Here is a 25771-nt window from a genome sequence, read left to right on the forward strand (position 1 = left end):
GTTATGACACAGAACAGGGAGAGGCTGAAGCTGAAAAAAAAAAAAAAGAAAGAAAGAAATTCAAAATCAAAACACCAAGCCCCTCAGTTCCACACCTGGAAATAGAAGCAGATAAAAACTTTGGAAACACAAAGGTAATTACAGGATCGCAATGTACAATATGTCAGCTGTGTGTAGAAAACAGATGCATTCATTTGATTATTTTAAAAATATATCTTTATATGCACATACTCTTTTGTACAGCGGCTAAACACTTGTTTGGTATTAAAATGTGCACACCTGTATCTATTTTGTGTCTTTAAATATTACTATCTCAGTTTACACTGCGTACTTAACATTTTCTCCAGACAGTATGATTCAATAAAGTGAGAAAGGAGCTAGGTGACAGTTCTAACTTCCCTTTGATACAATGTCTTATTCTAGTGGAATGCCAAGAGTTTTTTAACCTGCCTCGTGGTAGGCTAGAATATATATTTATATGTATAAAAACAAAACCAAAGTGATGTGAAACCTTGGATCCCTTCTTTGCAAACTGGCCGAGTTATGGGCGAGAACAAAAGCCTTTCAAAATAAAGGAAAGTTTGTCTAAACATATGCATTCAGACACTGTGCTGTTAAAATGAGAGAACTCTGGATTTTTTTTTTTTTTTTTAAAAAGAGCCAAACGTGCTGTTATAGAACAACAAAACAGGACAATGTGATGCGCTGCTGCAGAAGAGACATTTGCAGTCTGCTGACAACCAAGAAAGGCTTTTCTCCAGTGAGATTGTAAAAACATTATGCAAACAGTGCACGGATGGCCGAGAGACAGCACACACCGTCTGCTCCTCTGTCACAGAGGACTTCAATTGCTTGGATTTGTTTGTAGTCAAGTTGTTCATTAAGAGATTACAAACTACTACAGTCACCCAGATTTTTAATCTTCTTACTTTTAAAAGTGTATTTCATATTAATGGCATAAACTCTTGCAAAATAATTATTCAACTTTCATGAATCCTGAGTAACCTTTAAAAAAATACTTAGAATCAAAGAGGAAAAAATGAAGAATCCATTCATTGAATCGGCACTCCTGATCTGAACGCGACAGGTTGAACACCAACCAGAGGACATTTCACTGATTAGAAATCAACCGTTACCAAAAAGGTCACATAAACATACATACAAATTACATAATAAAATAATTAAAAATGTGCTCTCTTTTCTCCCTGCTCATTCTCTCCGTCACATTTCCTGCCAAAAAATGTTCACACATTCAAACAGAACAAAGAACAGAGAGTTAAAGAAAAAATAAAAAGACAGGTGGTACACATGAGTAAAAGCATCAAAAATGATGCATATATAACGCTATTAATCAGTCAACATTTCAATACTGTCTCTGTGACTGAGTCTGATACAGTGTTTCGTGTCACCAGCAAGGAGAGAGAACTACACAAGCCTAGGCTCTGGGCCAACATGGACTTAGTAAAGGTTCAGACAGGCACATTTGATATATATATATATATATATATATATATATATATATATATATATATATATATATATATATATATATATATATATATATATATATATATATATATATATATATATATATATATATATATATATATATATATATATATACCTGACACTGAAGCTGAAACAGTTTCAGTCTCTTGTCTTTCCTTTGGTAAAGGGTATCACTCACTTCAAGATGTCATTTGCTTCAGTATGTTTCCTCTACCTTTCCTTTTTAAATACACAGAAACTGTTTTGTACCTAAGGGAGGTGGTAAGTGTTAAGCGCTTTGCATTCAAGGCAGCATCACAGCCAGGTTACCATGGAGGACAAGTTCATCCTGGACACTGGTCCACACTCTTCTTCTGCACCCTCTGCCTCCTCAGTTCTGGTGCTTTTCTCTGGGTGCACTTGACTCTCCACGGGGTGAAAGTGCATAGGAGTTGGGCCCCCACCGTTGCAGTAAGGATCCGCTCACAGTAGTAAGGCCTTTTTGTTTCTCCAAAAACAACGTGACTGCTTAAGCATTTGAGTGTCAGCACAGTGAATCTTTCAATATGTGTGTGTGTGTGTGTGTGTGTGTGTGTGTGTGTGTGTGTGTGTGTGTGTGTGTGTAAGAGAGAGGGAGCAAAGTGTGTTTTATGTGCATTTGTCAAATGTTTATGTCAGTGAGAGGCAGGTGGTTGAGGGCCTTGTGTCCTTGTACTGCCTCTCTTTTTCCTTTTCACACATCTCTGCTCCGCTTCCTGCTACTGACGTTCCTCCCCCTCTTCTTCCTCCTGGATGACCTGGATGTCATCTGACGGGGAGGTGGGCAAACTGTCTGGCTGCTGCTGTTTGCCAGGCTCTTTGCTTTTCTCCTCCTCCTCAATGATCTTCTTCCACACCTTGTGATTTTCTGTCAGGTGCTGCATGATGCTGCAGAACAACCTGCGCCGTTTTTTCCTCCTTCCTACAACAACAAAAAAAGCAAACATATTTAGGGAAATACACACTGGTGTGACTATAATGTAAACACTATTTCATATCTCATTTAGACTAACATGGAGACCTGGAGTTCACTCATTTTGTGCTCAACTCACATCAACCAACTTCTCGTCTGAACAAGGTGAAAAAATGTCCTGAGTTTGGTGACCTGACCATAGACTGTAGTTAAAAGATGGATGTACCACTATGATGTCACTCATTAGTTTGTAAAGTTTCATTAAGCCCTGACTTTTTGACCATTGCTACCTTGAATTTTTGAAAGCAGAAATCACAAGCGAGGGGTGGCTCTAACGGAGAAATGAAGAACACTGCGTACCCACATGGCAACAATTTTTTAAATCAGAAGGTAGCCATGACATAAATGAAAATACTGTTTTATCCATTATTTTATGCTTAATTACATAATCATTTACTAAATGAACATCACACTGTATGTATGACTTGAAACCAAGGATTGGGACCACAAAAGTGTTTCCTGTGTTCATAAATTAGATTTTTTCAATACAGCTGGACCTCTTTTTGTGATCACAGAGTCGCCCCCTGCTGGCTATCAGGAAGAATGAGGTACTTTGCATTGCTTTCACTTTTGAGAGCTATGGATCTGACCGTGAAACCAGGAACAGATATAAATGCAATGAAAAATTTAAACTAGAAATTTTTCAGAAGAAATTTTGAGTGTGCAAATGCAGCCATAGCCATTTAAGTTAGACACCTTTCACACTGAGGCACAATGTAATTCTCAGATTTATCACTACCACACTGTAAACCCGGATAAGTTGAATCTACTTAAAAAAACCAAGGTAACTCGTTGCCTTAAATTTTTTAAGTAATGAAACAGTTGAATAAGTGCAGGGGACTATGTTCAGTGTACTCGAGACATTTTGGAATGGAATGAAAGATGTAAGTTGAATGTACTAATAACAGAGTTTCAGTAACTGAAGATACTTAGTTTAAGCAATCACCACCCATTTATTTAACTCAGCCTGTTAAGTAAGCACTACTAATTGACCAAACTTATCTTTTATAGTTCATGAAAAAATAAAATGTCTTTTGATCAATCAATTCCCCTATCCTTTTCATGATCATGGGGGAGTGGGGGCTGGAGCCTATCCCAGCTGACAAGGCAGTAAGATGCAGGATACACCCTGTACAGGTCACCAGCCTGTTGTAGGGCTGACACAGACATTCACACCTGTGGGCAATTTAGAGTGACCAATTAACCTAACCCCAGTAACGGCACGTCTTTGGATTGTGGGAGGAAACCCATACAGACACAGGGAGAACATACAAACTCCACACAGCAAGAGGCCCAGGCCAAGGTGGAATCAAACCCAGACTATTAGATAGCTATTCTAGCTGTGAGGCAGCAGAGCTAGCCACCACGCCACCGTGCTGCCCAATAACAAAAATATTTTTTACAGTGTTGAACTGTGTCTGTTTAAATTTGGTAAATAAACAAACATGATAAAACTCAGCCCTGCTGACTGCTGGTACATTAACATTTACAAATAACATTTGTCCATGGAACAATAAAAAACTATATGAGAGAGTTGTCAACAAAACCAAACAAAAGGACCAAATATCTGCTATTTTAAACTCCACACAGCAAGAGGGCTGGGCCAAGGTGGACTTGAACCCAGATCTTCTAGATGGCATTCTACCTGTGAGGCAGCAGTGCTAACCATCCTGCCACCATGCTGCTGCTCATTAGTTCAGTCTGTTTAAACTGGTTTAAACTAGATTTTTAGCAGGTGCAAAACTTGATGATATTAAGTTGTTTGAACTCAAACACATGATTACAATAAGACAGACCATCAAAAAGTACAGTCTACTCAGCATTAACAAGTAATGTTCACATTCTAGGCAATTTTAAGTAAAATGAACTCAATATTTTAAGTGGAATCAAAATCTGGGTTTACAGTGCATGTATGACACTGCACTGCAGACTGGAATCTGTTAATACTGTGAAGCAGTGTGCAGTTTTCTCATGAATAAGTCCCAGTGTATAGAGGTTTCTTGCATGATGTCATGTACATTGCTTGAGTGTTGTCCACCATATAGGACATGATACAGTACAACCACCAGTTGTGAGGGAAAAATCTGTGTTGGTGTAGTTGGTGAGTGGTTTCTGGAGGCTGATGGATGCTGCCAGATGAAATCAGTCACAAAGGGGGTGCTGCACCAAAAACCTGCTTATGATTCACTATCATTTTGCCTTGGTCTCCTGTAGTTTGCATGGAAGACGCCGACTCGCTTGCAGACACTTGTTAACTACTAGTCAAGAGGTAGTAAAACTTGAAAATGTGTGATGCGAAATGGAATCGAAGAGCCTCAGTGCTGCACCAAAAATGTTTCAACAGGGACAGCTTTTACTTTGAAGGCAAATGGTCTCCATTTCCTGTTTGTGTCCCACTTTTCACCACTGCTCAGAGAGCAGATGGCAAGTGACTGCAGACAGGTCAGCGTGTTCCATGCAAACTATGGGCGACTGCAACAGTCTGCTTGCAACCAAAGTGATTGCAAAGAGGTTTTCATCAACCAGTCGGGGAATGCAAATTTTTTCCATAGCGACTGGTGGTTCCCAGGAGGTCGTGGAGCAGTCTCTAGGTCTGTGTGACTGAGGCCTTATTCTCTTGACCGTACACTGTCACATATTTAAAACGACGGACAAGTTAATGGCGTGTCGTTAGCAGTCATGTGACTGCAAAACCTTAATCCTCAGACTACCTGTGTCATAACTGTGGCATGTGGCATTGTGGGTATCACATCTTACTTGGTCCCAGCTCATCTTCTAGCTCATCTTCCTCATCTTCATCTTCATCTGTGTCAATGTCCACTTGGCCCTCCTCATCATCGTCATCTGATCCCTCTTCAGTAATCCAGTGACCAGGAAGCAGGCCGGCAGCGTCGTAGGAGTTACAAAGCGGTCCTACAATGTGGGTGATGAAGGACTCCTGCAGCTTTGCCAACTGTGGGGCGGAGCGGTCCATGAAGGGGCTGATGGGTAATCCCAACCTAGCTTCCTCATCTCCCTGCAGATTAAAACCCAAGATTACAGATCTTTAGGGATGAGAGTTGATATTTGATGCAAACATCACATATGACACAGAGGGATTAAGAGATGTTACTAATGTCATTTATGGATTTCTTCTTTTTTTTTTTGGTTCTTGTTCACTGTAATGATAACCTCGACATTTAGAGGATGTGTTTATTTAGAGGTCAGGCATTAAGTGTTGGTATGTATCCTTTTTTTTGGTTTTAGGTTTAGTTTTAGAAGTTGGTGCCTAAAAAACAGTTTAACACAGAGATAAAAATCTATGATCTGATAACTAAAAACTCTCTGCAGCATTAGCAAGCAGTCTGTACCTGTTCATAGAACTCATTGACGATGCCTTCTGTCCATTTGAGGTGCAAGTCACGGACTTTGGCTGGTCCATTGATATCTGCCAACTTTATGCACACTTGGCACACCAGCAGTCTGTCGTTCTCATTGGTCCAATCAATTCCTGGACTGTTCACGTCGTTCACCTGTTTACAAAGATGAATGTGTTAGTACAACTTGTATCATAGCTTCATTATGTCGTGTATTGCTCAACTACTTTTTAACTTTTTAAAATTACGCTTCTGAAATTTTTGAATTTGTGACTGTTTCATCTCAGACCTTGGCATTGAACTCAGCCAGGAAATCAAAGTGTTTCTTGAGGTCTGTGGCCAGTATAGCTTCGATGACAAGGAAGCGAAAACGCTTGAATTCCATGTGATCCAGGTTGACGAGGAAGTTGAACTCAGGTCGGGACAGGTACAGGCTCCAGGCAGATGCTGCGTGGTGGTTCTCTAGCACTGAGCGGTCATTGTACAGCACAGCCTACATCACCCAGGAGGGAAAGGCACAAGGTGAGACAGAGCAAAATGCCATACAACAAAGATTCCTGTGCTTACTTGTGCATATGTGCGACACAATTTGTATTGTGTATAAAATTGCAAACACACTTATGGTAAAAACAAAGTATGCTGTCTTATAATTCTAAGGTTTTACATATCAGGACATCATAAAAGATAATCTGGTCCTTAGTAGGCCTCACAAGTAGGTAAATACAACCTCAGATGGACAACAACACGTGACATATTATACCATGTCATTATTTACTTAACTGAACCTAAATAAAAATGCAGAAGCAGTGCGTGAAAAAACTAAGTACACCCTTACTGCTCAGCAAATGTGAGTACCCCTCTAAAAGCAGAAGTTTTGTTTCCAGGTCTGGAGCATTCAGGTGTGTGTTAACACAATGCCAAGGAGGAAAGACATCAGCAATGTTCTTAGGGAAGCAACTGTTGCTGCCCATCAATCTGGAAAGGGTTATGTAGGGTTTCTAAACAATTTGAAGTCCATCATTGTACAGTGAGGAAGATTATTCACAAGTGAATAATCTTCCTCACTGTACAATGATGAAGATTATTCACAAGTGAAAAACATTCAAGACAGCTGCCAGTCTTCCCAAGAGTGGATGTCCTAGCAAATTCACCACGTGGTCAGACCACGAAATGCTCAGAGAAACTGAAAAAACCACAAAGAGCTACTCTACAGGCCTCAGTCAGCATATTAAATGTCAAAGTTCACGACAGCACAATTAGAAAAATGATGGCACAAGTATGGTTTGTTTAGGAGAGTTTCTAGGAGAATGCCTCTTCTCTTTAAAAGGAACATGGCAGCACAGCTTAGGTTTGCAAAGAACAATCTGAATCTGAACAATCACAACACAGCTGGAGCAATGTCCTTTAAACAGAGCAGACAAAAGTGGAGATGTTTGGCCATAATGCACAACACCATGTTTGCAGAAAACCAAACACAGCATATCAGCATAACACCTCATACCTCATGTCAAGCTCGGTGGTGGAGGAGTGATGATTTGGGCTTGTTTTGCAGCCACAGGACCTGGGCACCTTGCAATTAGTGAGTTGACCATGAACCCTCTCTGTACACCAGAGTATTCTAGAGCCAAATGTAAGACCATCTGTCTGACAGCTACAGTATGAAAGTCAAGTCCAGATCACAACCTGATTCAAATTCCGTGGTGGGATTCTTACCACTACTAAAGGTGGTTCTGCCATGAACTTAGTTTTTCACACACTGCTTCTGCATTTTGGCTTAGTGTCTGTTAAATAAATCATAACATGGTGCAACATATATAATGTGCAAAACCTGTGAATTTAAAAGTGGTGTACTTTCTTTTTACCGTGATTGCAATAAATGAGAAAACATCTGGTTATGAAAGCAAAAAGGCACACAAACAGCTGAAAGGATAAAAAAGTTTAAGCCCTGTTAAAACATTTGATACCAAGAAATACTCAAGATCCTTTCAACGGACATGGTGGTTGTCAACATCACTAGCAATCAATAGGTCCAAGGTTCCCTCTCCTTTCTTTTAACTCACTTTCCTAGGACAAAACTCAGACAGAGTGAACACTATCACTGGACATGTTGTCAAAATGCAATATTTAAACTGGGGCAAGTGGTTAACCGTTTCATCTCTCATTTACATAACTCACCACAATGAGAGAGCGTTAATGAGATAAACTGGCCATGTGGTGAGAAGCTAATCTTGCACATGATCTTCATTTGTAGCGATAATTCAGCTTCGTCTCAGGAAATCGAATAACACTTGGACATAAAATTGCCTGTTAGGCAAGCACTAGTGTGGCTCTGTGTTATGCTGCACATAAAGTGATGGAAAGAAAGGTTAAAGATTAACTGAAAAACTGGACACTAAATACATAAGGACAAACCACAAATACAATGTGAGGCCATCTGACACTGACATGTATGCAAGCTAAAATGTAATATTATGCTCACTACATTAGAGATAACTGTAATGTTATTTCTAATGTAGAAACCTGATGTATCTGTAATGTTACTACATTGCTAGTAATGTTACTGTAATAAATTATGCTACTTGTGTCCCAGACAGTAAGGATGTCTTGGGGTGGAATCAAGGGGTGGACTCACACACAGCATCCACACCAGATGACACTTAACGCATTATCACTACCGCAGTCACAGCCGTGTGATTTTCTTTACATACATAAAGCTTGTCTACAGTCAAGTGTTGATATTTGTTCTCAGGCTGTTGGTCTTCAATGAAAAGTCTGAGAAGTAAATAACATGTGATCCTCTTTTTCTATTATCTTCAACACTTTTAAGTACCAGCAGAAACTGCACACTACCTGAGGTGCATTAGTGGCTACTAGAAAGGCATTTGTGCGACCGGGGTGGTCGTAGTCGTGCATTGCAGCTGCTACATAAAGGGCCATGAGCTCCAGGGCAGGAATGTTCCAGGACAGGCAGCCATAGCTGTCATCTGAAATTGAGGAGCTCTTGGAGGAGGCATAGGATATCCTGCCTGGAGAGATTCCACTATCTGAATCTAGAATATAACAAACAAGATGGATGAGTGTCAGTTATGAATTTAAAAAAAAAAAAAAAAAAACATTAGGTAGGTTTGCTATGCTTATAGCATTTCTCCAGTTAAGCATAACTAGACTGGAGCTAAATGCAAAACTGTAAAGGTGTAATGTAAAGGTCTCCATACATCTACACACACACACACACACACACACACACACACACACACACACACACACACACACACACAAAGTGTCCATTTTCTCATTCCCCCTCTCCTTTCCCTCTTATCAAATGACAGCTGTTCTGGCAGCATCAGTGGGAGCATGTCAGTGGAAAAGCCTCAAATAATTTCTAATAGAGCTTGAATATCATTTGCAGAAACGAGACTGAGAATCTCTGCATTTTGAGCCAAACCATCTCCTTTAACATTACAACCCACGAAGAAGAAACTCTTAAAAGCCAGAAGCAGAAGTAAAACTTCCAAAGCACAACACACTTTACCAAACTTTCAGTCATTCTTGGCAGGTATGATTTCCTACCAGAGCCTAATAAACTGACTTCTCCCACAAGATGATAATTAAGTTTGGAAGACCAAAGTGTCTCTAAATAATTGGATTAAAGACAGTAGTGTGCATGTTTATCACAATTTAAGATTTTTACACTGTGAGGAAATCACTGGGAAGAACTGCATTAAAAAAAAGCAAGTTTCTTTTCTTTATTTTTTTTTTTTAATGAGGGAAGTCCAGGAGGTCAATTACTGTTGCAGACTAGGATGTGAGCAGAGACTGAATCAGTGTCATGCAGCCATGTGTTTGGACTGCAAAACAATGTTGTCTAAAGCAGTTTTCACACATGGCACTACGGCCCTGAACTTTTCAAGACACAGAGCATGAAAATGAATGCAAATGTTCAAATCAGTCAGATCAATCACTGACTTTAGCTCTTTAGTACAAGGTCATGTAGTATCTGAGCCCATGTCCTGGCCCCGGGTCCTGGCCTGGGTCCTACCCTACCTCTACTCTGGTGCCACCCTGTCTCAACCAAATGGAGTATTTCCAGTGGAGAAAACAGGCCTAACATGGACCTGTTTTCCCCAATGCTGTCTGACATTTATGTGTGATAAGTCTTTATGAGTATTAACTGTTGTTTACCTGTGTCACTCCCAGTCACATGCTCACTGTGGATCTGCTGGAAACCCAGGGATTGGTCGAGTGGTCAGGTACCAACAGCGTGCAGCACATCAGTAGCATGGACCCGGTTATGATCTGTGCGTTTTAACACTAACGGTTTAATTTAATCTTTTTCACAATGCAAAATTGCTTAATTGTTACAAAAATAAATATAACGATGTATAGGATTTTAAAAAAAAGAATTTAAGAGTCTTCAAAACTACACTCACAGGGAATGTCTCTGTATCCATTTTCCAGAGCACAGAAGTATGTCATGAACTCCCTCACAGGGATCTTGAAGATTTCAAACAGACACATATCCTGGAAAAGGGTGTATGTCACCTGGGGAAAGAAAAGCCAACTTTACCAAAACACAGATCTGAAAGCAGGAAAGCCAGCGACAATCGCTGATTCATTGAGCGGATCAGTTTAGTGCTACATTAAAACAAAAGAAAAAGATTCAGCACGTAATAAAGTTCACTTTTGGCACAAATACAATTCCAAAACTGAATCATAATCATAATCAATCATAACTGAAGTGTTGCACTTACTTCATGCAGTGTTGCACATTTGTTTAGACCAAGTCTTTAGGAAACTATGCTGCTACATGAAGATTTATTTACCAATATTTAAATATGCACACACTTCACTTAGAGACTATTTTCAACTGTTTTATTCTGAATGTATGAAGCTGCATCTCTACTGACTTTGGTAACCAAAGTTTACAAATTTTGAAAAAAAGTTCCTAAAATTCTTTTCAAAACCAAAGATGGACAGATTCAAGCAAGACTAAGAGGCCAAAAGTCTATCCAGCAGAGAAAACAATGGTCATTATATCCTACTAACAGAACTGCTTATCAGATAGGTAGATATTGGGTTTGTAGCTGTTGTACTAACATAGCTGAGGATCCTTCCAGTCTTCCCTCCCGTTTTGTCCACCAGGTCAAATATCTGGAAGTTCCAGGTGTTCATCCTCTCCATGAGAGGCTCATGGTCCTCGAGCATAGGATCTAGCCTGAACTCCTGGTCCCCCTGATGACACAACATCATTGGACTTATTATAGACAAACAAAAAACAAAACAATGCAGCAAAGCCAGAGGTATTTTCCTACTGATTGTACAGCTAAACAGCTGATAGTTTGATCAGAGATTTGTGGTATTTTATTCGCTGGCCACTGCTAATGTAGCCTTGAGCAGTGAACAGGAGCTTAGTGTAATAACTTACACGATACCACTGGCTAGCATTGGCTAGCTTTATACACCTTGTTTCATTTGTGCAGTAAACTCTCAAGAAGCTGCAAACAGATTCTGGCACCTAAGTAGTTGTACAATAAGATAAGATAGCTGTAAAATTCATGTATTTCTATGTATTCATGACTAAACCTGAATCTCCCAATGAGCAGCCACTGTAAACAAATCCTGATGAAGTTATAATCTAAATGTCTGAAAGATCTGAAACCTAACCCCAGTAGGTGGGGTTACTGCTATTGCATTTATGACTGTAAATTAATAAAAATAAAAAATAAAAAAATAAAAAGGGGGGGGGGGGGGTCACCCCAAAAGGAAAAAACAATCATGTGAAAGAGAAAGTACACCCCCTGATTCATTAGCTTATAAAACACATTTAGCAGCAATAACTTGAGTAATCCTTCTCTGTATGACTTTGTCAGTCTCTCACATCGTGGAGAATTTTGGACCACTGTTCTTTACAACATTGAGGTTTGCAGGCATTCATTTATGCACAGCTCTCTTAAGGTCATGCCACAGAATTTCAATCGAGCTGAGATCTGGCCTTGAGTTTCATACTGCAGCACACTGATTCTTTTCTTTTTCGGCCATTCTGTTGTAGATTTGCTGCTGTGCTTGGGATCATTGTCCTATTGCGTGACCCAGTTTAGGCCAAGCTTGGGCTGTCCATACAGATGCCCTCACATTTGACTCTACAATACTTTGGTATACAGAGGAGTTCTATTTGGCTGCAAAACAATCATCACCTGTCCACCACTGTAGCTGATAATTCACATGAAGTTTTTTGGGCTGATATGCTGTGTTTGGTTTTGTCCAAATGTAGGGCTGTGCATTATGGTCAAACATCTCCACTTTGGTCTCGTCTGTCCAAAGGATATTGTTCCAGATGTGTTGGGGTTTGTTCAGATGTGACTTTTCAAAGCTAAGCTATGCTGCCATGTTCTTTTGCAGGGCAGAGCCTTTCTCCCGCGACCCTTCCAAACATGTCAAATTTCTTCAGTCTTTTTTCTAACTGTACTGCCAAGAAGTTTAACATTTAACATACTGACTGAGGCCTAAAGAGTGTGAGATGTATCTGGTTTTTGCAGCTTCTCTGAACACTGCATGATCTGGGATGTCTACACCTGGGAAGACCGTGGCAATCAGACCAGTGTGACCCAGTCTGAATGCTCCAGACCAGCAAACTGCCAAAACGTATGCTCTATAGAGGCACTCACACTTTCTGATGATCACTTATTCAAGTGCATTTGATTGGCAGCACCTGGGTGCTACTCACCCTCTTAATTCCTATGGAATCAGTAAAGGTGTACTTAATTTTTTTCACAGGCTTTCTCCAGTTGATAATCTCACTGTAAGTAAAAGCCCTCTGATTAAGCTCACCTCTGATTCCTGAGTCTCCTGGTTTGTGCTCATGCTCTTCTCCTTCTCCCCCTCTGTCAGCCTCTGGTTTCCTCCATCGTCTGGTATCCCATCGTCAGACACATCCACCTCCGAACTCTCCTCCCTAATCAGAGGCTCCCCTGTGAACTCCGGTCCTTCACCTGCTGCGTATACATGCATACAGCACAATATGAAAGGCACCCAAGAATGGATTACATATGGAAAGTAAAATCTGTTTTTTCAAATGTGTTCATTCTTTTTTTTTTTTATCATGAAGGGACAGTAGTGATAACAACGCCCAAAATGTCTAAGTCTAGTGATTTAGCAAACTCTATATTTATTAATTAGGGAATAATGGGTAGATATACAGTATTAAAAGTTCTTTGTGTTTGACTGGGGGAGAATCAACTTGCATTAACATCTTACACAGCTTACAGAAGTTTTATCTTTCCAACCTCAAGACTAGAAACTATGCCATTACTCCATAACATGTGACTGTATGTACCTGAGCGCCTGCGCTGAGCCTCAGTGGTATATGGTTGATGAGATTCCCCTGTATCACTGTTGCCCTTGAGCATCTGACGACCACAGCTAGAATAGATAATCACAGACATAACCAATTGCCATACATCATAGAACTTAGCGGCGATCACTAACAGACTGGATAAACGGGTCACTGTAGCATGTCTCTTCAGTTCTGCAAGTCTCACCTGGTGCAGAGAGGTAAGGTAGAGCTACGGAAATCAGGGGAGCTTATTGTGTAGCCCAAGGGCTTATGTAGGTTCAGATTTACAACTGGGCTTTGTCAGGAAGTCAGCTGTGTCTGGGAACTCCACAGGCATCGAGTTACAAAGGATGATGAAGAACCCGTGCCTACAGCAGGAGGACTGTGGCTTGGAGAGGTGACGGGGCTCAGGCTCGGTGATGTGCCTAGAGAGGATAAGGGGAGTACATGAAAAGAGGCAGGAACAAAACATGAGCAATAAACCAAACTGCAGTGAGTTTGAGGAGCTTTATGTTTAAGTCTCACCTGCTCTCCTGGGCCCTGCTTGATATGTGAGGGTAACAGAGGAAGACCTCTGCTTGGGAATGGTGAGCAGGTTTGCATTAGGCCCATTGGACAAACCTGAGCTGGAGTACAAAAATTCATATATTCAGCACTATATATATAAAAAAGGGTATCTTTCTATCAGATGTCTTGCCTCATCATGTCAACAATGAACTACAGTTCAAGGTTACTCTGGCAAGTCAATCACCCTAATACCACATAAACAAAGACAACATGAAGATCTTAAAACTCAAAAAGAGCTCATCAGCCTATGTAGTTAATCCTCCCTGCCATCCAGTGGAGACATACTGCAACAAGATGCTACACCTCAGTGTTACTGTAGTAATTGAAACCAATTGTGAAATGACTTTATTTACAGCTTCGAGGCCCAGTCTTCACTTCATAAGTGCAAACACTGTGAAGTGATACAATTATTAAGTCCATTCCCTGCCTGCACGTCAAAGGATGGATTTACTATTAATTGATTCCTAAAGGTAGCCTTAGTTTGTACACAAAGAAAGCAACTGTACTATTAGTACAGTGATGTGTTTACGTAAGGGTAAACACATCACTGTACTTACTTTTCATGGTAATGTCCATCATATCAGAGGCAGTTACACGTAATTACACTTTCTGGCAATGAAAGGAACAACTACTAAGCATAAGGAGATGTCGACATGGATGTGTAATGACACAAGGAGGAATGAAGCATAGAAATGAAGGTGAAGGCAGAAAAAGAAAGAATGCTTACAGTTTAAAAGCAAACTGTAGGTTCTCTAAAAACTCCATACGATCCAGATTTCTCACCTGGTCCTGAAGTTTTTCTTCTTACTTTTGTAACTTATTTAAATCTGACTGAGACACACTAATAAGACATATCAGGATGACCCTTTATGACCCCGACAAAAAAATATCCTTGACTTCAATATGCACAAAAGCTGCAGAGCCTAATGAGGAATTTAAATCCTGCAAGAAAAGCTATTTATCTGCTCCAAAAACGGAGCAAACGATGTGTGCCAGCAATTCTATGGACACTTGACTACCTGGTCAAGTTGAGGTCAGGGTGGGGTCTCTTGCCATTGTTACGTTCCCAGCGCGAAGAGGCGGAGTCAAGAGAAGGGAGTGTGGAGGATGCGGACGAGGTGGAACTCCGCCTCGGCTGAGGGGTGGGGAGACTGTTTCTGCTGCTCAAGCCCTGATTGGTGGAAAAAAGTTCCCAGTATAAATCTATATTTTATACACGCACATTATCACAGTCATAAGTCACCAGCACTTGTGATCTTGGCTCAGACTGATTGTAGTTTGAAGTGTAGTTGTGTTATCTGTTATGAAATGCTGTTTATAGTCCTCTTCATAGTGTTTGAAACTAGTAATCAGTGTTATGGTTTCAAATGATTTCCCAGCACAAGCCAGTGCTAGTTGAAACTATCAATAACTGATGGAGGACTAATATTCTGCAGTAGTAACACTTGTTCCCCCTTAATGGGTTTCCTATCACTCCTCTCTACAGAGTCCTCCACCTCATCGCAGGAGTAGAAACCTGGGAAGGGGGTGAAAGGGTTGACCCTGGGGCGGCACGAGCCGGAAAACGTCCCCATGAGGCTGGAGATGCTGCGCAGGACTGAGACGGTGTGCGGAGGCAGCGATGAGTCCATCAGTAGGTCTGACACCAGATTCCTGGCCTCGTTGATGACCGAAAGATCCACACCGTTGCCGCTCACCGCACCCTGTTGTAAATTCACATACATCACACAGGTTAGGGAGCAGAGCTGCAAAGGCAGGCATGAATGAGTGTCAAAAGCTTATGGTTTGTGGGGTCTAGCAGCCTCCTGCTGGAGCGTACTGTATTATGGGCAGACAGGTGGGAATGGCATGAGGTCCTCAGTGTTTATGATCCTATTCTATCTCCTTTTTCACTCTCCATCTTTATTTCATGTATGAATCCTATTTTCCCATAAACGACACTGTTGATATATATACTGCCCAAAAACATAAAGGCAATACTTTTATTGATTTCTAGTGTAATTTTGAATCCAGCCCTCAAAGAATTGATAATTTTGGTTTCCACTGACCATTAGTGCCAGTAAAAATGTTCAACTTCATATACAATCATGTGAACGAGAACACTTTCACAGGACTCTATGCAGCATTGTGAAAAACTAAGTACACCCCATGATTCAACTGCTTATAGAAACACATTTAGCAGCAATCACTTGAAGTAATCATTTTCTGTATGACTTTATCAGACTCTCACATCATTGTGGAGGAATTTTGGCCCACTCTTCTTCACAGCATTGCTTCAGTTCATTGCAGGCATTTGTTTATGCACAGTGCTCTTAAGGTCCCATCACAGCATTTCAATCAGATATAGGGCTGTGGACTTTGACTGGGCCATTAAAACCCTTGATTCTTTTCTTTTTCATCCATTCTGTTGTAGACTTTTTTTTGCTTTCCTTGGGATCATTGTACTGTTGCATGACCCAGTTTAGGCCAAGCTGGCCTCATATTTAACTCTACTTTGGCATACAGAGGAGTTCATGGTTGACTCAGTGACTAAGGTGCCCAGGTCGTGTGGCTGCAAAACAAGGTTAAATTGTCTCCCCTCCACCACTGTGACATTTGGTATGAGATGTTTGTGCTGATACGCTGTGTTTGGTTTTCACCAAATGTGGTGCTGTGCAATGTGGCCAAAAATCTCCACTTTGGTCTCATCTGTCCTTTAGCTTGTGGTTTGTTCAGATGTAGCTTTGCAAACATCAGCGTGCTGCCATGTTCCTGTTAGAGAGAAGACACTTTCTCCCAGTAACCCTTCCAAGTAAGCCATACTTGTTCGGTCTTTTTTTAATTGTGCTGTCACGATATTGACTTTTAATATGCAAACTAAGGCCTGTAGAGTCTGACATATAGCTCTTTTTTATTTGTTTGTTTTGTGCAGTTTCTCTGAGTAGTGCACAGTGTGACCTTGGGGTGAATTTGATGGGACATCTACCCCTGGGAAGATTGTGGCATTGTTTTAACACACACCTGAATGCTGCAGACCAGTAATCTGACAAAAACTCTGCTATTACAGAGATGCTCACACTTACACTTAATGATGATTGAATCAAATCCATTTGATCAGCAGCACACGGCTGCTACTTATTCTCTTTATTCTGGTGGAAGCAGTAAAAGGTGTACTTACTTTTTTCACATAAGTGTCATGTGAAACCTCTCATTCTCATGACTGTACTCTTAATTTAAGTGTTCCCTAATTTTTTTTAAGCAGTATCTATTGTTTCTAACGTCCCTTCCCACCTTATTTCCCTTTTGCTGTTTCCTCATCCTTCTTCTCTTCATCTAGCCTTTTGCGCAACAGGATAATAAAAAATAGTGTACGGGGATAAAAACACACTGTGTCTAGACTCTAAATCTGGATTAATGAAGTGATATACTAATGTCTAAAGTGAAATCCCCAAAATTGTGAGAGCAATCTGTCACAGGGTTTTATCCTTGCTTTTTTAGAGCAGGTTTCACATGAAACACTATTATGTATAAGACACAAGAGCAAAATTTCTTGATCAATTACAATTACATGTATGGTATAAACAAGATATAGAATATTCAAGTATGATTAAAAAAGCAGACTGACAAAATCCCAAAGTCACTGTATTTACACAATTTTGCTACATCAAAAACATCATGAAAATATCTTAATGCCCTAAACTTAAATAATCCTCTAGTGGTTGACAGCCAACTCTGAAAGGAACTGTATTAGCAGTGTGTTTCCAGAATGACCCACAACTTTATTAAACCCTCATAAACATGCGAGCTACAGAAAACACAGTACTGACCTGATACTGTGGTTTGTACCAGTGTTTCAGATCCCAGTCCCATAAGATCATCTGAAAAAAAAAGAGAAACAAAACAAATGAAATGTCACTCAAATGTCATCTTTGCACGCGTGTTTATTTATAACAGAGAATATGAAATGTATCTACACAGACGGAGCTCAGGCTCTGACCTATGCTCCACTTTAAGCACAATGTCATATGAGTTTATAGAGCAGGCACTGGCAGGACACAAACAGACAGCTTCTGCTCGCTTATTCTTCATGTTATCTAAACACAGCGCAGACACTGATTACATTAGGGGTTTCCACGAAATACATATTTTACTACAGGTATGCTAATGCACACTACCCGAGTGATGGCAGACAGAGGCCTTTCACTGAAAGCAAAAGCAGAAAAGCAAACCACTAAAACCACCAAGGTGGGTATACAATAGAACTGCGAGATCTTATCAAGCCCCAACTACGTCAATTAGCAGCGCTATCTGCTGGCAACTACAAAGGAGCTCTCACACATTACAGAGAAGCACAGTCAAAGTTGGTGCAAGCTGTGTAACGCTATGTTGCCGAACCTTAAATAACTTAAACCTTCATGACAGTGTATGTACAATAAAAACAGAACAGAAAAATAATTTGTTAGTATTTGCATTTAATGATCCTTTTGGACACTTTCTGTTTTCCTAACATTTCAGCCGTGCACACTTTAAGAAAACATAGGTATTTTTTTAACAGCATGACAAATGAAAACATGCAGCTTACTAATTGGATAGATCTGGGGCAAAAGGTGAACTTTACTGTGTATCATGCGAAAAAAACTCCAGGCGTTCATTTTACAGCGCCACCATGCAATCTCACCCAGCTCCACAAGAGGGAGAAACACAGGCGAGTGGGCCTTACATGAGAAGCAGCATGAGCCTCATACGATCATGTAAACACACACCTAGTCGTGACATCATCAGGCATAATTAGGCCACAATCAGCAATATCAAGAGATACAATAAATTTTACAATTCTGAAATACTACTGTTATTACACAGGAGTGAGTAGAAAGCTAAAAAGCAAAAAGTTTGTTTCAGCATCTGAAGTCCAACACTTAAATACCAAAACTAAACATATTATTAGTTGTTTTATACTTGTCCAGCTGTAGCATTATTGTTTGATTATATCCAGTAATCTATTACTAAGGTTGATAAATAGATCAGTAGGTCCATGCCATCTCCTCTAATCAGTGACTGCTTCATTGATCAAAGTGGGATGTTGGGTGTTTGTCATCAGCATCTGTACAATGCTGCCAAACATTTAATATGGCAAATAAGCCCTGCCATGGCAACCCGACATAGAGGCCAGCAAACAATGCTCCATACACCATGGCAACGAGATGGCGGGAGACGGCCTGAGGACAGAGTTGTTGGCCTTCTGCTTGTTTACAGAGAGAAACATAAGGGCTGAAAAAGAGAGCGAGATGGGTAAAAGCTGAAGGAGAGGATGCCATTAAAGTAGGGATGGAGAGTGAAGTACTGAGGACTACAGACAGAGATCAAAGGAAAAAAAAAAAAGAAGGAAACACATTATGTGTACAAAAGCTGCCAACACCTCACCATTACAGTATTTTCTTCTCTTCTCCTCTGCCTTACCTGTGCATAACGCACAACAGCACGGACTCGTCCGTGATTCTCCCTGAGCTCACAAACAGGAAAAGCTGGCTGAATCACCACTAGCACACAACCAGTTAAGCATGTGCCAAGAAGCATGTGCACGTGATGAGATAAAAATCTTTCAACGCACATGAGATATTGTCTCCAGTGACGTCACAAAATCATAGCATGGGAAAAGAAACACAATTCCACACACGTATCAAGCAACCACACAGACAAATGCGAAACAGAAGTGAAATACCTCTCACCTTTGAGGCATTATAGGTATACTACACAAAAGTATGCTACAGCATAGATATTCCACTTCCACGTTTATCCATTTGAAATACTAAAACGCTAATAATAAAACTGCAAATAAACCTTTACCTGTAACACAGTATTTTTTAAAATTATCATACTTTTCTCTGGTCAAACACATTAAAAACTAGACTGAAACAGAGCTAAACCCAAAGTAGGAACACACTTGCAGCTGACAATTAAACATCAATAACTTACGATATATTTTACTTTGACAGTAAGAGGACACATTTTCAGCTATGTCAGACTACCCACTTATTTGATAAATCAGTGATTTTTTTTTTTTTTAATTTATGCAGGGACCTGACACTTAAACAACCAACCATATGTGATTCCATGTAACACTGTGTACACTCTTACAAACGTGGCTATGAGGATTATTTACAGCACAAGGATTTCCAGAAGGGAAATTACCTATAAACACATTTTTAACAGTGAACTCTGGGATGCTTATGTACAGGTTGCATACATAAAGAGGCAGGATACATGGCACCCACTGGCCTACTGTGAATTGTCCACATGATTTTGCATTATTTTGACATGCACTTTGCACTAGGGAGCTGCCAAGTTAAAGACTGTTTAATGTCCACTTTTGAGTGATGCCTACAGTTTCTGAGCTGCTGTGCATGTGTGAAAAGGGCTAGAAGGAGAGCTGCTACACAGATAAAAACACACTGATAAATACTGTAAACATGGCATAACATAAAACATGAAAATAACTCCTCTCACAGGTCATAAATATTTCCTAACAGGAGTCAATAAACCTGCGCGGGCTACTAGACTTCTAGCTGATTACACCTGTGTGTCATATTCACTAGGCTCTGTGGTGTGAGAGGTGCTAGAACTGATAAAAACATGCTAATAAGAGAGACTGGGGAGGGCAGAGAAACGGTATCAATGGCAGCCAGACAGGAAGGGCATTTGCATGTAGAGGAGCGGGGCACTGCTGACGTCAGCCTGCAGCGACACACACAGCGTCAGCAGCTCTCTGCACATGCACATGCTGATAATGAGGGCTAAGCTCTGGCTCTCAAGACGCAAGGCAGGACAAGATGATACAGCTTGATTGGTTTTAAGGTTTTATATATAAAGGTTATAAGTTTAAGGCTATATATGAAAAAGGCAACAAGAGGGAGGGTCTTTTGTGTGTGTGTGTGTGTGTGGGTGTGGGGGGGGGGGGGGGGGGGGGGGGGGGGGGGGGGGGGGGGGGGGGGGGGGGGGGGGGGGGGGGGGGGGGGGGGGGGGGGGGGGGGGGGGGGGGGGGGGGGGGGGGGGGGGGGGGGGGGGGGGGGGGGGGGGGGGGGGGGGGGGGGGGGGGGGGGGGGGGGGGGGGGTAGGCTTGCGCTGCTAAACACTTCCTGACAGAAGTGTGCCAGAAGCACAATGTAAGGGCTCAGGCAGGCTACGGAAGGAGGAGACTGGATTAAAATGGTCTCAGAACGCCTGACCCTGACAGACTCACTACAAGGATGTACCGTACATTAGACCCAGATAAACTGGCCCTATGATAAAATATTTTGTGCTTCCTCAAAGTTTTTGCTTTACTACAACTGTATCCAAGGAATTCTTAAAATTCAGTATGCTATCACGATGATGGATTCTCTAATTATACTTTCAAAAAAGTCAGCTGACAGTCCACAGGTCCAAAGACTTATAAAATTCTTTTGCTTGGCTCAACAGCAGCCCCATAGATCAGCAAGTCCAATGGGAAAAATCAGGGGGCTCCAGATGGCCAGGCCGCCTATGGCTGTCACCAGTGTTGTCAGGGCGACCTGGCAGGGCCATGGAAAATTCTTTGACTAGGAAAGGAGCTCGTTCAAAATGTCATTCCTCTCCACACTCATCTACTACTTCACTGGACCTGGATTGGTTCAGCGTTGGGCTTGCACAAGCAAACATCTGCAAGTGTCCTTTGGAGTATCTGGTACTCTTAATTACTATAAACCCTGTCTTGGTATTTGCATTGTGACAATCCAGTAAATTAAAAAAGAAACACCAGTGAATAAGTATCCCCCTAAAAATAATTGAGTTGCCACTTTGTGGTTGCTGCAGTTTACATCCATCTCTCCAGATGCCTATTTTATATGCAGTGAAGACTTGAAAGATTTTAATTGGTGATCAGATATCAGAGACCTATTCAATATCTGACCAAATGTGAAATATGGTCATAATCTCCCCTTGTGTTCCTGAGGTACAGCGTTAAATAATGGCCAAGTGTTTTTGCAGAACACTATGAACTCATTGTGAAGTTGACCTTTGACCTTTTGCGTATCAAATGGCATCGCTTCGTGAGTATGGCTTAAACGTGTTTTGTGAAGTCAAAGTGACCTTCGACTCTGATCAACTATTTCCAATCAGACTGTACGTGAATCCAAGTAAACTGCTGTAGAAAATTTGAAAAATGCTCTCTAGACATGATCGACCTGAAAAACACGGTTATTTTATGTCTCACTTATCATTATTATTATCTCTGTGTATTTTCCATAATAAAAACATCTAACGTCCTCTATCATCTGATCAGCAAGACTGAATAATTCCTTTCAATGTTCAGTTTCTTATCTGGAGTTAAACAAACTACACACAACAGAAAACACTATTAATGTTGGAAGCCAGTCGAGTCAAGAATGGTAAAGAAAAATGATATCACATACAGCTCGCTGCTTCTTTAAGTAATACTAACTTTAATAGAATAGGCCAAAATGTACACACTGTTTTTCATGCTGTATCAGGTTTAAAATCTAAATTGGCAGATTTTCCAACAGACATTCTGGTTTCCTGTGTATCATCTGATATGTCATTTGATATTTCTTGTAAGTGTGTTCAGCTACAAAATTGATATCAGAATTTTGTAACTGAACATAAATACAAAACTCCAGTTAAATGCCGTCAATAATACACTCATCAGGCACTATATTTGGTACATCTCTTCAACTTCTCATTAACACATGGTTGTTGGTGCCAGATGGGTTGGTTTTTCAGAAACTGCTGATCTACAGGGATTTTCTTCTGGGACTTTCCCACACAACTGTCTCTGGGGTTTACAAAGAAAGGTCCGAAAACGAAAAGAATGACCAGATGGCCTCAAGAGGATAGGAAGATAACAGTAACTCAACTAATGTAACTTGTTGCAACCAGAAGAGCATCTCTGAAAACACAACAAACTGAACCTTGAGCTACACCAACAGAAGTTATGCTTCTGATGGCTGCTTCCAGCAACATAATGTGCCATGTCACAAAGCTCAGATAATCTCAAACTGGTCTCTTGAACATGACAATGATTCACTGTATTCAAATGGCCTCCACAGACACCAGATCACAATCCAATAGAGCCCTTTTGGGATGTGCTGGAAAAGGAGAGTTCCATTATGGATGTGCAGCTGAAAAATCTGTAGCAACTGTATGATGCTATCATGTCAGTATGGACCAAAATCTCTGAGGAATATTTCCTGCACCTTGTTGCATCTATGACATGAAGAATTAAGGCTGTTCTGAAGGCAAAAGGGGGTCCAACCCAGCAGCAAGTTGTGACTAAGTGGCCAGTGAGTGTATGTGTTATTATAAATTTGTTTGCGTTTTTCCCAGTTGCATAAAAGATTAAATTTGATGCTAGTTGGACACATTTACTACACATTTACTAGAGTTCACTTTAACAGTCTGTACACAAAACAGTTCCCACCCTGCTGCTCATATATGACAACTACAAATCTAGTTGTTGGCTTAGACCATTTAAATTTACTGGGAACTGTTAAGGAAATCCACTGGTCCCTGCTTAACATGACATGTATCTTATGAGGTGAAGGCTTTAATATATATATAATGAAGATCAGCCCGAACAGTTGTCTTTAAGACTAACAGCATTGGTAGTATAACTTACGATAATTGCCACATGTATACATAATAAGATAAGCCTGTTTAAAGGATCCACAATGTCTCAGGATGCTAACAAGGAACAACCCTGAACTTATTGCCACTACAGAACTTTAAAAGACTACTGTAGATACTGTAGATATTTTACTCTATTTAGAGCCATTACTGAAAGCTGATGTGATAAAGACAGGCGCCATACTTACTTTTGATTAAACCATTTAGATGGTTGCATGCCTGAAATATTTTACATTATTTGCTGGATGGTTTTTATTATTTTACAGGATTGCTATGACTCGCAATTACACAGCGTGAAATCTGGTTTCTAGAAAATTTAGAAAACTCACTTGCTTCCCTTTTACACCCCATCATCAAAGCACAACATGAAAGACAGTATCTGTATGGAAAATAATATTTAATTCCCATTTCCTCTGATAGTAAATGTTTATGTTTCATTTATAAGTCTAATAAGACTTCTATGTCTCATACTATTATGTACTCATGAGAGTGGACACTGACATTTTTCTCATGCAGTCTAATTCTTACTTCATTGTTATAATGATGTTGTTTGAGAAAAATGCTAAAGGGGTCACTTCCCTGAGTAAATCATAGCACAAGATATGCAATGCATAACATAAACATCTTTTATAAGCTGGTTCTATTTCCATATGCTTATGTTGTTGCTGTCCTGCGAACTATATAATCCATGAACGTTAACCCGTTGTACAGAAAGCTTTTAAACTCACATGACTTTTATCACAGTGCAAGATACAGTGAACAGTTCTAAATCCTTCCTATTATTTGTCTTGTTCCAGACAAACATTGTTGTTCTCTGAGGACTATAATTCATTTACTTTAGTTTCCCTGATAAGTTACAGATGCCTTTTCATGGGACAGTATCCACAGATGTGCATGCAAAGCCATGTTCAACCATGCTTTATGCTGGACTTCTTTAGCACTAATGTATGTCTACCAACTATTCAAAATATAATTGCTTTGTTGAGCTTAGTGCATTTTGTGAAGTGGGTGGCTTCTTGAAGTTCACAGGGTGTTTTTCACCTAAAAGCTGCATTTAGAGAGTTCTGTGCAGTATAGATAATAATAGTTTTTATTATAAGTATAACTGGTCCCAATTGTGATGTGGCCAAATGTACCCATTTATCAAGATTACATTAAAAATGAGACTAACAAAATTGTGCTGCAAAAAACACATGCAGGACAAAGCAGCATAGCAAGATTTTACTGTATGTTGTAAATTAAATCTGGAATGTGGATTTGTCCTCAGAGCTGTAATGGAAAATGAGTTTTTATAAAGTTAAATAAATACGACTAAAACTGCATCTAAAAATAGCAGCAAAAATAGGAAAAACAGGAAACCAGAGGAATTTGGCCAAGACCAAGTGATTGATCAGCTTCAACACTAATCCAACATCCAAAGCATGTCTGGCCTACATCAACAAAGCTTTGTTTAATCAAAGACTAAGGTTAAAGTCACTTATGGTCACTGTTTACAGCTGCAGACTGCTCTCTCATCTTCTATCACTGGGGCCTAGCATGTGATATTACTATGGCACTTTGTTTACATAAGTTTGTAGACGTGCAATGCAAGGCCTATAGACACGCAGGCTGGGGGAGACTGCTGTTGGTGTCTGTGTCCCCATAAAAAGTAGATGGGCTGGGCAGAGGCTAACAGAGAAAGAGAGTGGAAGAGTTGTAACTAAGCTCAACTTGACTTTTGGAATGTAGAAGGAAAATTATGTGTGCCAAGTTGGATGCTGCCATCAAGACTTAGAGACTAGACAAGCTTGAGGCATGTGGAAGTGGTGTGTTTTGTCAGATATTTCGACTCCAAGCATTAGATGACTTTTTACCTTATTGTGATGGAAAGTAAGGACCTGAGGTGGTAAACTGACCCATTTAAACCCCTGCGTATTGAAGGAAATGGCTCTGAGCTGACACTAAGTAGTTGGTTTGTGTTCATCATAGTTAAAACCAAAGAACCTGCTGATCAAATAAAGATTTAGCAGAAGGCACAGAGGCCTTAGAAGCAAAAGCATGCAGAATGCTCTAGAGGAGACTACAGTTAAAACACACGGAGGCCTAAGGAAAGCAAAGGCAAGAGCAGAAATCACTCAGATTGCTCTGTTTCTGCAGGTGTGTCCTCAATTCAAGAGAAAGTGGCGATAGAGGATACTTAAGGGTCCCAGCAGACCTTCCACTTTGTTGATTTACAGTACAACACAGTTGACCTAAGATCACTTTTGGATCCTCCCGGAAAAGATACAGGAAGTCTCTTTGTGTGAGTGTTGCGGCTGTTCCAAGAACTCATGATGAACAGTGAGCACGTCTTTTTGTTTTGGATCTTTTTTTTATATGTCATTAATTTTATTTTGGGTA

The 25771-nt window shown here is 40.4% G+C and overlaps 1 protein-coding gene and 1 long non-coding RNA gene across 2 annotated transcripts in view; one reads left to right on the forward strand and one right to left on the reverse strand.

The window, feature by feature from the left end:
• Positions 1-1630: 1630 nt before the first annotated feature.
• Positions 1631-25771, reverse strand: part of pde3b (phosphodiesterase 3B) — a 50896-nt gene continuing 26755 nt past the window's right edge. The window contains 19 exon segments of the mRNA XM_030726438.1: positions 1631-2449; positions 5258-5516; positions 5851-6012; positions 6146-6349; positions 8707-8906; positions 10039-10084; positions 10086-10114; positions 10117-10152; positions 10287-10398; positions 10954-11088; positions 12685-12845; positions 13190-13275; positions 13395-13477; positions 13479-13525; positions 13528-13614; positions 13715-13815; positions 14776-14927; positions 15211-15459; positions 17563-17613. Of these exon segments, the coding sequence (XP_030582298.1) occupies positions 2247-2449; positions 5258-5516; positions 5851-6012; positions 6146-6349; positions 8707-8906; positions 10039-10084; positions 10086-10114; positions 10117-10152; positions 10287-10398; positions 10954-11088; positions 12685-12845; positions 13190-13275; positions 13395-13477; positions 13479-13525; positions 13528-13614; positions 13715-13815; positions 14776-14927; positions 15211-15459; positions 17563-17613 (2403 nt within the window). The 3' untranslated portion in view covers positions 1631-2246.
• Positions 6245-12886, forward strand: LOC115778346 (uncharacterized). Its single transcript, XR_004019773.1, has 4 exons — positions 6245-6378; positions 12393-12498; positions 12631-12655; positions 12745-12886. It is a non-coding gene; the product is annotated as an uncharacterized LOC115778346 (long non-coding RNA).

Source organism: Archocentrus centrarchus, chromosome 3, assembly GCF_007364275.1.
Source record: "Archocentrus centrarchus isolate MPI-CPG fArcCen1 chromosome 3, fArcCen1, whole genome shotgun sequence".
Taxonomy (NCBI): domain Eukaryota; kingdom Metazoa; phylum Chordata; class Actinopteri; order Cichliformes; family Cichlidae; genus Archocentrus; species Archocentrus centrarchus.